At 31.7% G+C, this 15,707-nt stretch overlaps 2 protein-coding genes across 3 annotated transcripts; both read left to right on the top strand.

Annotated features, from left to right (window-relative positions):
• The first annotated feature begins 4,233 nt into the window (after positions 1-4,233).
• LOC114162826 lies at positions 4,234-14,000 on the top strand. Of its 2 annotated transcripts, XM_028046804.1 has the most exons (11): positions 4,234-4,389; positions 5,300-5,371; positions 5,445-5,485; positions 6,198-6,290; positions 10,573-10,660; positions 11,047-11,958; positions 12,051-12,261; positions 12,347-12,476; positions 12,557-12,880; positions 13,204-13,305; positions 13,380-14,000. In XM_028046804.1, exons 8-11 carry the CDS (start codon positions 12,447-12,449, stop codon positions 13,794-13,796), a joined length of 873 nt encoding a protein of 290 aa, XP_027902605.1. In that variant the 5' UTR covers positions 4,234-4,389; positions 5,300-5,371; positions 5,445-5,485; positions 6,198-6,290; positions 10,573-10,660; positions 11,047-11,958; positions 12,051-12,261; positions 12,347-12,446; the 3' UTR covers positions 13,797-14,000. The 2 variants fall into 2 exon arrangements, with proteins under 2 accessions (XP_027902605.1, XP_027902606.1); XM_028046805.1 differs by lacking the exon at positions 5,445-5,485.
• On the top strand, positions 6,686-10,300 carry LOC114163475. The gene is made up of 3 exons (XM_028047785.1): positions 6,686-9,123; positions 9,325-9,424; positions 9,518-10,300. The coding sequence occupies exons 1-3, from the start codon at positions 6,686-6,688 to the stop codon at positions 10,298-10,300; spliced, it is 3,321 nt and encodes a 1,106-aa protein (XP_027903586.1).
• Positions 14,001-15,707: the final 1,707 nt, after the last annotated feature.

Genomic DNA, 15,707 nt, shown 5'->3' with positions numbered 1-15,707 from the left:
TAATCGCTGATATTGATTTCAAAAAAGAAAATAGAAATTATTAGTGGTTAAAAACCGCTACAAATTTTTATTTTATTTTATGATATTTTATCATATTTTGACAATTAAAAACTAGCACAAAATGTATCATATTTTAACAGTCAAACACCGCTACAAAATATATCATATTTTAATGGTTAAAAACCCCCACAAAATATATCATATTTTGACGATTAAAAACTGCCACAAAATATATCATATTTTGATAATTAAAAATCATAAAAAAATATATCATAATTTTACAATTAAAATCCATAACAAAATGCCTAAAATATTTTTAAATTTTTTAAATATTCTAAAAGTATTTATTAATTGTATTTCATTCATATGTTGTTGTAAATAACTGACAAATCACGAACAAAAGGTACTTCCTGAGGCATGTAAAATCACTACCCTTAAGCGCAAGCCCCCCAAGATACAACAGGAACTTCTCGGATCTTCCGAAGATCTCAGAACTAGCAAGAAAGTACTCTTGAAAGAGTAAATAATTAGATCCAGAATAAGGAGGGAAAAGAAGAACTAGAAAATATAGTAGAAGATATAGAAGAGAAGAAAGAAAGCTCAAGTGGTGTGTCTTTGGAAGAGGCAAATGACATCTATTTATAGATGGGGGAGGAGCATGCAAACCCATGGCCAGTTGAGAAAGCAACGGTAATCTTTTAAAACCACAATCAAAACGGTTCTTAACATTATGGCCAAATCCAAACTGAAAAATGCAAATTTATGAGTGCAGTAACATAACATTAAAATGTTGTTTCACATCTTTTGAAATGGAATAATAACGTTTGTATACAACAATCCCCTACACATTGCAAAAGATAAGAAAAGAAAGATTGAAAGAAGAAAATTCTGGGTCTCATAAGATGTAATGCATCGGAGCTGGTATAGCAAGCTATATGAACCAACAACACTTGATGTGTGTTAGTGGTTTATTAATCACAATACACCCCCACAATCCTTGTTGTTAACGCTGTGTTGTGCTTATTAGGCCATGTGCTTGTTCGGTATTCATGAGTGCTCTAAAGATCATGCCAAGATCTCATACAAGCGGCCCCACTTAACACTCATATAGGTGATTTCATCAAGTGTATGATGCAAATCATACACCACTCGTAAGGGATATGAAAAACATTAAAACTTTGTTTAGACTAAAATTCTTACACCACATAGAATTTTAATTTACAAAGTTTAACCTCTAAAAAATGTAGCCTTTAGCACTTTCACGCACAGCATAGGAATGGACATAATTGATTTAAAAATCGATTTAGTGCTATCAGAACTAACAAGTGACTTGTTTTTACCCATATGAACCTTATTCATGGGATCTCCAATCACAAAGGTTGGGTTACCATCACTTGTTTGTTTGCAAGTGGCTTAAGTCCCATTCCCCTTGATGTTTCCAAAATCATATTTCTTCCCAGGGGTTTTGTCAGAGGATCTGCTAGATTCCGTTCTGACTTCACATAATCAATGAAAATAGTTCCACTCTTTAGCAGCTGCTTAACCAGATTATGTCTCAATAGTATATGTCTATTCTTTCCATTATAGTTTTTGTTTTTAGCTATAGCTATTGCCGATTGGCAATCACAATGTATAGATACAGATGGGGTTGGTTTCATTCCTAAAAGAATGTTTGCTAAGAAGTTTTTCAACCACTCAGCCTCACTACCAGCCATTTCGAGAGCAACAAACTCAGATTCCATTGTTGATCTTGCAATAATTATTTTCCTGGTTGATTTCCATGTAATCGCACCACCCCCAAGTGTGAATACATAACAACTAATGTACTTTGTCTCATCTGAATCAGAGATCCAGTTAGCATCATTGTACCCTTCTAGCACAGCGGAAAATCCACTATATTCAATGGCATAATCCATTAAACCTCTTAAGTATCTCATAAGCCTTCCAAGTGCATCCCAATGCTCTTGATTAGGACATCGAGTGTATCTACTCAGTCTACCTACTGCATAAGCAATATCAGGTCTTGAAAAGCTCATTAAATGCAGTAAGCTCCCAATTCTCTGGGCATACTGAGGTTGAGAAATAGATTCTCCTCTATTTTTCATTAATTTAGAGTTAGCATCATAAGGGGTACTCATAGGTTTAAAGTCATAATATCCAAACTTCCTAAGAAGTTTCTCAATGTATTGTTCCTAGGATAGTAATATACTATCTCCCTTCCTTATGATTCTAACACCTAAAATCACATTGGCTTCACCCATGTCTTTCATTTCAAACTTAGATCCTAGAAACAATTTAGTTTTAGAGACTATATCAATGCATGTACCAAAAATTAACATATCATCCACATACAAACATATAATGACACATTCACCATTTTCAGATTTAGAGTACACACATTTATCAGCATCATTAGGTGAAAAACCATCACAAAGTAACACATTATCTAGTTTTTCATGCCATTGTTTTGGTGCTTGTTTTAACCCATACAAAGATTTTAAAAGTTTGCACACTTTATTTTCTTGACCAGGGATAACACACCCTTCAGGTTGAGTCATATAAATTTCCTCCTCTAATTCACCATTCAGAAAAGCAGTCTTAACATCCATCTGATGTATCACTAGCTTATGGGTAGCTGTTAGAGCTAAAAAAACTTGAATAGAGGAAATCCTAGTCACAGGGGCAAAGGTATCAAAGTAATCTATGTTGGGTTTCTGAGTAAAACTTTTCGCTACTAATCTTGCCTTATATTTATCTATGGATCCATCAGGGTGATACTTTTTCTTAAAGATCCACTTACAACCAATGAGTTTTGCTCCTTTAGGCAAATCTACTAAGGTCCAAGTATTATTTTTCTCAATTGATTCAATTTCAGTCTTAATAGCCTTATTCCATTGTTTTGCATCAAGAGCACTAGTAGCCTCTAAAAAACTTGTTGGATCATTTTCAACTAGATAAGTATAAAAGTCATCTCCAAAAGAAGTTTCTTTCCTTCGCCTTTTACTTCATCTGAAACCCTCACTCATGGCATTACTATGAGTATCTATAGGTTGTTCAGATGTATCACTAACCTTTAAAGGAAATATATGTTCAAAAAACTCAACATTTTTTGTCTCCACAATAGTATTATGTTCAATCACATCACTTTTAAGAACAAGAAACCTATAGGCAGCAGTATGTTCAGCATAACCCAAGAACATACAATCAGAGGTTTTAGAGCCTATTTTCCTTTTCTTAGGATCGGGTAACATTACTTTAGCTAGGCACCCCACTACAAGAAAATTTCTATTTTGCTAGGAAAATTAGCGAGAATTTTTTTTTGTAGCTAATCCCTCACAAATTTGCGAGGAAATAGCGAAAGAATAAATTTGTAGCGTGTTTGTAGCAAAATAGCTACATATTTATTAGAACATATATTTGTAACTAATCTCTAACTAATTTGTGAGAGAGTAATGAATGAAAAAATTTGTAGCTTCTTCGTAGCTAAATAACTACAAATTTACTAGAATATATATATATGTAGCTAATCCCTCTCTAATTTGCAATGAAATAGCGAAGGAATAAAAATGTAGCTAGTTTGTAGCAAAATAGCTACAAATTTACTAGAAAATATAATATATTTGTAGCTAATCCTTCTCAATTAAATTCATACTAAAATTATTTTTAATTTTAGTATAAATATATAATGTTTTAATTTAGATATTCTATTTTTTTTATAATTTAAATATCTAAAAAATATTTATAATATAAATATTTTTAATTTATTTTTAATTTAAATATTTTAAAATTATCTTAAATTTAAATATTTTAAATTTATTTTTAACATTAATATTTTAAAATTACTTTTATTTTAAATATTTTAAAATTACTTTTAATTTAAATATTTTTAATTTGAAATATTTTTAATTTTAAAATTTAAAAAATATTTTTAAATATAATTGTATATATTAAAATATAAATATAGATATTAATAAATTAATTAAAATATATAATAAATAAAAGAGGAAATTAGATATATAAATTTTAATTTTAGTAAAAAAATTATAAGTTTAATAAAAATATAAATCAAAGAAGGAGATAGCTTATGTATACTTTAACAGTGATATTTTTTATTTACTAAGATAGTTTAAAATGAAAATTAGTAAAGCGGTTTTCCTTTTTTTTTTTATAGATTTTTTCTATTTAGAAACTATCTTTTTTAATTTTTTGAAAGAGACCAACGGGCTACTTTTTCACATCTTCAACTTTTGTCTCGTTTCCGTGCTTCTCGTTCACATTTACAAACCCTCAAATGTTCACTTTCTTCTTCACTCACACTTTGGTCGTTCTTTTCCTCACTCATACTCTGAATCCTTCGTCTTTGTGTTCTTAGTTCAGCTGTGCTCATAGGTACGTGGTTTCCTCCATTTTTTTTTCAATTTTCGATTTTCCTGTTTCATATACTCTCTTTCATCGTCTCAATCTTCCAAGGATAACACTCTTCTCGGTAAATGGTCTAGATTTTTAGAGATTGAAAGTGAAAAAAGCTGACATAAGGTATTTTAAGTTTTAGGATTTTGATTGATTAAACTATTTTAGGGTTTTAGGATTTGAATAGCAAATTCCATTCAAGAACAAATTGGATGTTTCCATCAAATATATTTCAATGCAGTGCTTTCGATGTTACAAGTTTATTAAGAAGATATGCAATGCTTAATTTGGTTGGTATAAAGAAAACCAATGCTTAGAATGTTGTCAACAGTGTACATGCTATAGCTAGGCATATGAGCTTCTGGAATCCATTTCATGTTCATTTGAGTATATGTTATATGGCTGTCGAAGAATTTTCAACAATACCTCTATGTTTTGAATGAAACTATTTTTAAAATTTGACATTAGAATTACAGATTTATTATTTAATTTCACTCTATTATTTATTTCATGTTAAAATATATAAACCACATTTCATCCTTTAAAGATGTGACCATGCTCACAATGAAGAAGGTAGCACATATATGTTCGTCAAAATCTCTTACACTTGGTATAGGTTTCTTTTCTATAGTTTTAATCAAATGTTATTATCTTATATTTTATTTTTAAAAGTGTATTTTATACATTAAACGAGAGGAGCAGTGAGAAAACTATGTTCACATTCTAATTTCCATTTATATACAACAAATCATTTGACACATTAAAGGAATCATTGGATAGGAATTGTACACTTTCAATTCAGATTAAGTATGATTTACATTATTGAATATATTGATAATTGTTTGTATTTGTTTTTTCCTTACTTTCTGGTGGATGTCCCTCCCTGCAGGTGCTATCAAATAAGCAATCAATACATTACGGATAATGTTAATGCATTTGTTTTGGACCTAAGAGATAATAGGTGATTCGACAATGAACATTTCCCATTATGTACTTTCAATCACTAGCTTTCTGAAGTCTTTTATTTGTTGCAGTGGTGGTTTTTTCATATAAAGAATTGAGATTGCCAAACTTGGTAAGATAGGATTATTAACTATTGGCAAATTTACACCTATTATGTATCATTTTTCTTTGGTGGCACTTGAAAATATGCTTGATGGTACGAGTTATAGACATTCCATGTCTGCATAGGTCACTCCATCATTCTTATCTTTTATATATCAGAAATGTTAAAAACCATACTATTAGAAAGAACTCCCAATATTTCAATAAATATAAAAAACACCTATTCAAGCTTTCCATGATAGGTTTTGATTTTTCAATAAATATATTGGAAAGGTTTAGTTTCACTGTAATGCAAATTTGCATTTTTTTAAAACAATAAAAATGTAGTTACATGAATTATTTTGTTTCTTTTTCCTATTATTTTGTCCCATTCCCGTTTTATTTTAGTTTGTTTTGAGACCCATTCTCATTGCTATGTTATCAAATATTATTTATTCTTTTACAGGTAGATTAAATAAAATGCATAAGTATACATTTTGGGATTTTGAACTTGTAGGAAACTTCCGTTTTGTTTTGAACTTGAGTGGTACTTCTACGTCAATTCTATGATATTTATTCTTTCTCTTATGGCTACTAAATAATAGCATGTAAAAAATGTTGGTTTTAGTTTTTATAGTCATCATGATTCTTATTGTTGGAGTGTTTTAGCTTTGAAGAGAGTTTTCCATACAACTTATTTGACATACAAAGTCTGTTCTAATGCTCGAATTTTGTGAGTGTAGGAGTTTTTAGCTTTGCCTAGGGGTGATGCCATACATTTGCTTGCACAATACAACAGAAATGTCGTGACAGTCATTCAATTGATATTTTCCTAGGTAAAGTTATTTTTTAAATATTATTTTATTCAAATTTGTGATTTTTTTTATACCCTTGTACATATAGCTGCAAAAGAGAAGTCATTGTAATGTTTGAAATCTTAATTGATGGAAGCTATTCTCATCTACAGAATATCTTGATTATTACCTCTTAGTTTTAATATGAGAAATTTGTAATTAATAAAAAAATCATTTGTGTGATAAGAGTCATATACTTTCATTTTATCCTTTATCATTTTAACATGTTACATTGATTAACTCTGATTGTATTTATCTCCTATTATCTAAATTTTATGACGTGTGGCATCAATTTGGAGTAACTTGTATCTCTCTACTGAATTTTTTGATACAATTCTTTGGAGTAGATTTTTATTTTGAGACCAACTATAAGGACAATGAGACCTGATAGAGGATGGATGTTGCGAAGAAAAGATCAATTTGGTAGTGTTACTGAGGAGTTCAGAAATGGCATTGATGGCTTTATTCAAGTAGCTAAAAGAGATCCAAAATTTGCTGATGTAACAGGACGCATTCCTTGTCCATGTGGAAAATGTAGGAATCGTTATTGGGATATATCATTTAATGTTGAAAAACACTTGTATCACCATGGATTTATGGATGGTTACACAAATTGGACCCTTCATGGTGAAGAAAGATGGGCAGATGTTGTGTCTTCTGGCCAAGATCGTGTTGAAGAGAATACAAATCCATATCATGATATGGTTATGAATGCCTTTTCCATTAGATCAAATCCAGAAGTACAAGAAGTGGAAGAGGATCCAAATCCATCAGCTAAGAAGTTTTTTAACTTATTAAAGAATGCTGATGAACCTTTATGGGATGGTTGTAAGAATCATACAAGATTGTCTGCAGTAACACAACTCCTAAACTTGAAGTCAGAGTTTAACATGAGTGTTAGTTGTTATGATCGAATGATTGCTATAATCAAAAGCATGCTTCCAGAGTCAGAAAGGTTGCCTGAAAATTTGTACAGATCAAAGAGAATGGTGAGTGAATTGGGATTAGGATATGAGAAGATAGATGCATGTCCTAATCATTGTATGCTATATTACAAAGAAAACAGTGACAAGAATGTTTGTTTGGTGTGTAAAGAACCACGATTTAAACCCAAGACAACAACAAAAAACAAGGATGTGCCTTACTCAGTGTTAAGATATTTCCCCATTATTCCAAGACTTCAACGCCTCTTTATGTCTGTTAATACTTCAAAATATATGCGATGGCATGCAGATGGAGTACGCCAACATGAATTAATGATGACACATCCAGCTGATGCAGAGGCTTGGAAAAAATTTAATGCAACTCATCCTAAGTTTGCTTTGGATCCACGAAATGTCAGGCTTGGACTTTGCACGGATGGTTTTAATCCATTTAGTAATTCAAGTAGCCCATACTCATGTTGGCCGGTTTTTTTAACACCTTACAATCTTCCTCCAAGTATGTGTATGAAAAGGGAATACATATTTCTTACTCTTATGATTCCTGGACCCAAATCACCTGGTAAAAGTTTAGATGTTTATCTCCAACCTCTAATCGATGAGTTAAAGATCTTATGGGATATTGGGATTAATACTTTTGATGCATGGAAAAAACAGAATTTCATTATGAAAGCAGCATTAATGTGGACAATAAGTGATTTTCCAGCTTATGGAATGTTGTCTGGATGGAGTACTCATGGAAAATTTGCTTGTCCCTATTGTATGGGGGATATTAATTCATTTACTTTGAAGAATGGTGGTAAACCTTGTTGGTTTGATTGTCATCGTCGATTTTTACCTATCAATCATTCATTTCGTCGTGATCAATGCTCTTTTAAGAAGTCAATAGTTGAGAACTCTTTACTACCACAAGAATTTAGTGGCATAGATGTAATAAATCAAGTAAATCAACTTCAAAAAGTTACGTTTGGCTTGAAATCAAGCAAGCAAAAGCAACCCGACTTTGGTAAAACACATAATTGGGTTAAGAAGAGCATATTTTGGGAATTGCCTTATTGGTCTACTAATATGATTCGTCACAATTTAGATGTCATGCATGTTGAAAAAAATGTTTTTGACAACATCTTCAACACTGTGATGGACATAAAGGCCAAGACAAAAGATACTGCAAATGCAAGACAAGATTTGAGGTTGATATGTAAACGTCCCAAGTTAGAGTTGGTGTTGGAGAATGAGAAGTATAAAAAACCAAAGGCAACATATGTCTTGAATTCTGACCAGAGAAAAATGGTGTGTGAATGGATAAAACAACTAAAGTTTCCAGATGGCTATGCGTCTAACATTTCACGTTGCATTAATGTAGATGAGGGGAAAATATATGGGATGAAAAGTCATGATTGTCATGTTTTTATGCAAAGACTTATTCCTTTAGCATTTCGTGATATGTTGCCAAAGCCTATATGGGGTGTTTTAACAGAGGTCAGCTTGTTTTTTAAAGAGATTTGTGCAAATGCAGTGCATGCTTCTGTCATGGAGCACGCTAAGATTTCTATCATCGAAACAATTTGTAAGCTTGAAAAGATTTTCCCACCAGCATTCTTTGATTCAATGGAACATTTGGTTATACATCTCCCACATGAAGTTAAGGTCGGAGGACCTGTGCAATATAGATGGATGTATCCATTTGAGAGATGCATGTTATATTTGAAAAGAAAGGTTCGAAATAAAGCAAAGGTTGAAGGGTCCATTTGTGAAGCATATGTTTTAGAAGAAATTTCTAATTTTGCTTCTATGTATTTTAATCCATCCATTCAAACAAGGCGTACTCAAGTTTCTCGTAACGATGATGGTGGTGAAGATAAAAATACAGAAAAGTTATCTATTTTTAGACACCCATGTCGTCCTATTGGTAAAGGCCATAATAGATTATTAACAGAGGAGGAACTCCATATTGCTGAGACATACGTCATTGTAAATTGCAAAGAAGTAGGACCATACCTATAGTAAGTTTTTCTTTTTGTTATTTATTTATTCATAATTAACTTAGTTATGATATTAATTGTTGTCTGTATTAGGAAATTTGAGGATTCATTAAAGGAAACAAATCCTAATATCTCTGACGATGAAATATTGATATCTCGAGATAAAGATTTCAATAGGTGGTTGAAGCACCAAGTGAGTTGTTTCTCATTACAGTTTAAATGTTAATTTGATATTTGTTTTATTAAGTGATATAATTATATATTTTCTTTATGTAATCCTCTATAGGTGCTTGCTGGTCAAGTTGAGGATCGATTGATTCGAGAGATAAGTTACGGTCCGATTAAGATTGTAACTTCCTATAATGGTCTAATAGTAAATGGATATAGATTTCATACTAAGGAATACAGAGCTAATAAATCTACCATGAACTATGGGATATGTGTTAGAGGAAATATATACGGTGAAAATGATTTGGACTATTATGGAATTATTGAAGAAATATTAGAATTGTCATATCCTGGATATCAAAACAAAATAATTATCCTACGGTGTCATTGGTTTGATCCTTTCCATGGTGTTAAAGTTGATAAATATGGGTTGGTTGATATTAAGCATAAGTCAAAGCTTCAGTCAAATGAGCCATTTGTATTAACTGGACAAGCTCAACAAGTGTACTATACAAGGTATCCACATAATAAGGGTAGAAATAATGCTGATTGGTGGACAACTTGCAAGGTTAGACCAAAATTATTTATGGTTGAGACATTAAAAAATGATGAGGATTTTTCAAATGAGAAAGTTGTTAATGATTATTTTCAAGATGATGGATCAATGGGAATGACAAATATTGTTCTGGATGACGAGGAAATACAATTGTTTGATGATAATGCCCCAATGGAAGAGGTAAACATGGATGATGTTCATTATCCGATACACAATGTGCATAATGATCAATTTTTCAATGACAATGATGAGCTTCTGGATGAAGACATAAAGTTAAATGATTTAGACGAGGAGTTGGATGATTCAAATTATGATTTAGATAACTCAGACGATGAGTGGCTATGAATGAATGTACGTAAGTTTATTTAATAGTAGTGATATTGTGTTTTCTTATGTGATTACTTATGAAAGTATCTTTTACATTTCATAAGGTAAGTAGATGTGCATCAATCACCAAGCACTTGCGTTTTGAATTATTAAGCTCCATGAAGAAAGACATTCTCAAGTTGGTTTTGACTTAACCCCTGTTCTTTAACGTCATTATCTGAATACGCTTGTGATGAATCGTCTTCAATGTGCTGCTTATGTTATTATGTAAGTTATCTTTTCCTTTGTAGTTTGAGTGTAACAAAGTGGATACATCTAAACTGGGGAGATGGCAGCTTAATTATTTTGTTTTTAGAGATTTGGAAACTGCTCCGACCTGTAAGTATTATCTCCTTTCATCATCCTATTGTTTTTATTTCTACTAAATGTCTTGACCACTGAAACTGAAAAAAGGCATATGATATATTGGGACCTATTTGGTCAGATAAGGTTTTTATGGTGAGATGAACATCATATTAAGGTATATGGTTGCACATGATCTCTTCTGCAAATCTACTCCCACCCCTTCCTTTCTCTTTATCCTTGTAGTCATGGATGTTTTCTTCTACTCTCTTTCTCAAGTTCCATCTCCTCCCTCTACTCCATAGACTTTTTACTTTTCTTTTTGTTCCAGCTTGGATTAATCTTTACTTTTTTATTTAATAATGGACATGATGTAATTATATTTTGTTGTATGTTAAAAATATATTCTTTCTTTTATGCAGGGTAGCATTTTTGTGGTGGAACCTCAACCATGGAAGTCATATGAAAGCAATCGTAATGTCTCAGAGGTGATAATTTGGTAGCCTTTATTTTTGTGAAAGTGGAAAATGTTTTCTTGAAATAAAAAAATCCTTACAAATGAAGCAACAAATCCAAACATTTTAATTTAGCTCTTTGTAACTCATTGGTTGATCAATTTAAATTTCCTTGCTAATGTTGCAAAATGTTCAATTCAGAAAAGCCTAGCTTCACTAAACATGCTTAAAACTAGTTTATTTATTTTCTAAATTTTTTCTGCATGGAGATATGGTTATGGACAGTGAAGATAATATTATAAGAGAGAGAGAGAGAAAGAGAGAGAGAAGTGAGGGAGAGGGTTGAGTTTTGGATTGAGAAATTGTAAGTTGCTGGAGGGACAAGAAAAGGCCATAAATAAACAAACTTTGTATGCATTTGTGTTTTGCTTTTATTTGTTAATTAATAATAATTGAACACAGAAAAATTCAACTAATTTTTTCTGTAATATTCAGGTTTGAAATATTATAACAAACTTATAGTGTGGTTGGTAGAACAGAGAAAGGAGGAGGGTATAGTAGAACATAGTAGGAGGAGGCAAAGCATAGAATTTTTTTCTTGAGTAGTGTAGCATCTGTATGATTCATTGGTCTTCTTTCGACATGTTTAATCAACTTTCTCTCTCTTTTTTATAAGAAATTCATCTGCGGACACAAGGCTTGAATGACATTACTAACTGACAATCCTTGTTACAAGCTAAGTTACATTTGGTTCACTTGATAATCTCAAAATGCCCCGAGGAAGAGGAAGAGGGAGAGGTCGAGGTTTTATTACTCCATTCCATCCTACTCACTCTCTCATTAACTCTTTAGACCCAAATCCTTGTTTGCATTCACCAGGTATAGTACAAATACTTTAATGATGTCTTATTTATTAACTTTTTTTAAAGTTTTTTAAATACAAGGTATTGTTTCATTATTTTTTTTCTTAGGTGCTACTTCAATCCATGAACCATCAGATGATGTTGGCCATTCAACCAATGGTGATCAATCAATAGACACCACCCCACCAATTGATGCTAACCAATCTTGTGTTGCCCCAACATGTGCTAACCCACAATTTCAGGAGGAGCCTTCAAGTGAAAATTCTCACAATGAAGTTCATAGGAGACCTATTATATCTGTGCAAAAAATTACTAACCCGTAAGTTAAACTAAACTTAATTATCAATTCTTTAACTTTTATTACCAAATCATAATTTATATAAACTAAGTGTATGAAATTATAGGAGGAGGTTTGTTCCAGATTCAGTGACTCGAGATATTATATCTGAGTTGCTCATGAGGATGCCTAATCCAGCACCAAATTGAAAAAAATATTCTGTTGATATGAAAGAAATTCTGTTCAATGAGTTTATGGTTAGTAATCATTTAGTTAACGTAATGAAATATTTTTGTATCAATTATTGTATTATAAATTAATCATTATATTGATGTAGGAGAAGTATCGTTTTTCATCAACTTATGATCGTTGTATAGCAAGAAAGGTTTGGAATTTAACATGCATGGATCGATATTCTGACTCTTTATCTAAGGCGAGAAAAAAGGCGAAAGAAAGGACAAATTCAGACAATATTCAAGACTTAAAAGGTTTTGGACCAAGAGGTATTAGGACTGAGATGTGGGATGGATTAGTAGACATATGGGCAACAAAAAAATGGAAAAAAAAGTCTACTGCAGGTAAGAGCAATAGGGCTGCCAAGCCTGATGCCATGATTCACACAGCAGGATCACGAAGCTTTGGACAACACTTGAAAAAAATGGTACTCTTACTTTTCACATTTGAATTTATAAGTCAAATATAATGCATTGTAATTTGTCACATTCAAAATGTAATATCAGATAGCAATTGTCTGTCAGATAGAAATGAGTTGGTCACTTGATAGAAAGAAATAAATATTTTGGAATTGGTTAGCTAATAACTTACTAAAAGGAGATATGATACAGAGAGATGGAGTTATATTGTACATGTTTTGATATAAACCAACTTCCACACTAATATGGCAGAAAGTAAGATGAATATGTCATTTTACTGTCATTAAGGAAAGTAATAAGTTTTTATACATAAATTGCATTATTTTTACAGGAAGAAGAATACAAACGCCCAATTTCTTATGGTGAATTATACAACAAAGTTCACAAACGAAAAGATGGTCAATATGTGTCCAACAAAGCAAAAAGCTTCATTGTAAGAATATGTTTATTTTATAAATGTTAAACTACTTATTTATATAATATTGCTAACATATTGATTTGATGTAGGAATCATATGAAAATGCTATGACTGAAAAATATGGGGAAGACACGTCAAAGCATCCTATAGTTGACTCTGGTATTTGGATAAAAACAGGTGGTGAAAATAGGAAAGGTAGAATTTATGGAATTGGTCACAGTTTGGATCTTGGCATTGGCCCACATGTTTCATCCTCAACAGTTGAAGGTCCCTCTTCCCAAAATCTAAATCCAACAACTGAAGAAATCACTACACTGACTACACAAATATCTAATTTGCAAGAGCAGGTGAGAACACAGTTGCAAGCACAGACTGATATGCAAGCCTTAATGCAAGCACAAATGAAGGCACAAGCAGAAATGCAAGCAACTATGCAACAACAGATGCAAGAGCAAATGCAATCTTTTAAGAGAGAATTATTGTCTGCTTTGAAGAAACAAGAATGAAGACATGTCTTAAAGAATCCAAAACTTTGTTTGTGTTTTAATTGTGTTGATGCATTACTTTTTGTTGATACCCTCCAATGCTTTTGTGTCCTAAAACTATTATACATTGGTGGAAACTTTTATCTTGTTTTGTACTGTTGGATGGATATACTTTGATCATTGTAGGATTGATTATCTATCCTTTTTAAATAGGTATTGCAAATATTGGAGGTATTTAGACACATTTTGTGAATAATTTATTTTCTTTGTCTTCTTTTTTTATTATACGCATAAGTTTATGGACATGACTCATAATAGAGAGTGAATAACAATTAAGTAATTGCAATTAACAAAATAATATTTATAGGAGATTAATAGAATTGCAATAAATTAACTAATCAATTGTGATACAAATTAGTGATAAAAGAATTGCGACAAATTAGCTACGGATTAGCGAGAAACAAATTGAAACAAATTAGTTACAGATTAGCTACGGATTATCGGGGAAAAAATCGCGACAGATTAGCTACCGATTAGCGAGAACAAAATTGCGACAGATTAGCTACAGATTAGCGACAACAAAATTGTGACAGATTAACTACGGATTAGCGAGAACAAAATTGTGACAGATTAGCTACAGATTAGTGACAACAGAATTGCGACAGATTAGCTACGGATTAGCGACAACAAAATTGCGACAGATTAGCTACGGATTAGCGACAATAGATTTGCGACAGATTAGCTACGGATTAGCGACAATAGAATTGCGACAGATTCGCTACGGATTAGCTAGAAATTTTAAAACTTTTTCACTTCAATTAAAGATGGAATAGAGAGGGATTAGCTATGAATTAGCTACGAATTAGCTAGAAATTTTAAAACTTTTTCACTTCAATTAAAGATGGAATAGAGAGGGATTAGCTATGAATTAGCTACAAATTAGCTAGAAATTGTAAAACTTGTTTACTTCAATTAGAGAGGGAATAGAGAGGGATTAACTATGAATTAGCTACAGATTAGCTACGAATTTTATCCCTCTCTAATTAGCTACATGTATTTAGCTACGGAAAATTTCCTAGCAATTTGATAGTTAATCTGTCGCAAAATGGTTTAGCTACGGATTAGCTACGGATCAGCTACGAAATTTTCTGTAGCTAATATATAAAATTTTTGTAGTGCCCCCACACTCTCAAATATTTAAGATTAGGTTGATACCTTCTCCATAACTCATAGGGAGTTTTACTTGTTTTCTTATGAGGTATCCTATTTTGTAAAAAGCATGCAGTAAGAAGGGCTTCTCCCCAAAGGTTATCTAGTGCATTAGAACTAATAAGCATGGCATTCATCATTTCCTTAAGAGTTCTATTTTTCTTCTCAATTACTCCATTAGACTCTGGTGAATATGGTGGGGTTACTTCATGGATAATACCTTCTTTCACACAAAAGTCATTAAATAAAACATATTCACCACCTCTATCTGATCTAATCCTCTTAATTTTCTTATTCAATTGATTTTCTACTTCTACTTTATAAGTTAAAAACACATCAAAGGCTTCATCCTTACGTTTGATTAAGTACACTTTGGTATATCTAGAATAATCATCTATAAAGGTTACAAAATAATTTTTACCACCTCTAGACATGGTTTGTTTTAAATCAGCTAGATCAGTATGAATTAACCCTAACAATTATGTTTGACGTTCTACAGGATAACATGTTTTCTTAGTTATTTTGGATTCTACACATACATCACATTTACCACTTTGTTTATCATGCATATTAATTAATCCTAGTCGTTGCAATTTCATAACATACGAGGAATTCACATGTCCTAATCTAGCATGCCACACATCATATGAGTCAACGATATAAGAAGAAGAACATGATTCATTTATAATTTCTAAAATATTGAGTACAAAAAGACCTTGATCA

This window comes from Vigna unguiculata, chromosome 9 (genome assembly GCF_004118075.2).
Source record: "Vigna unguiculata cultivar IT97K-499-35 chromosome 9, ASM411807v1, whole genome shotgun sequence".
NCBI classification, from domain to species: Eukaryota; Viridiplantae; Streptophyta; class Magnoliopsida; order Fabales; family Fabaceae; genus Vigna; species Vigna unguiculata.
Note: the sequence above shows the minus strand (reverse complement) of the source record. Positions and strands in the feature narration are given on the sequence as shown.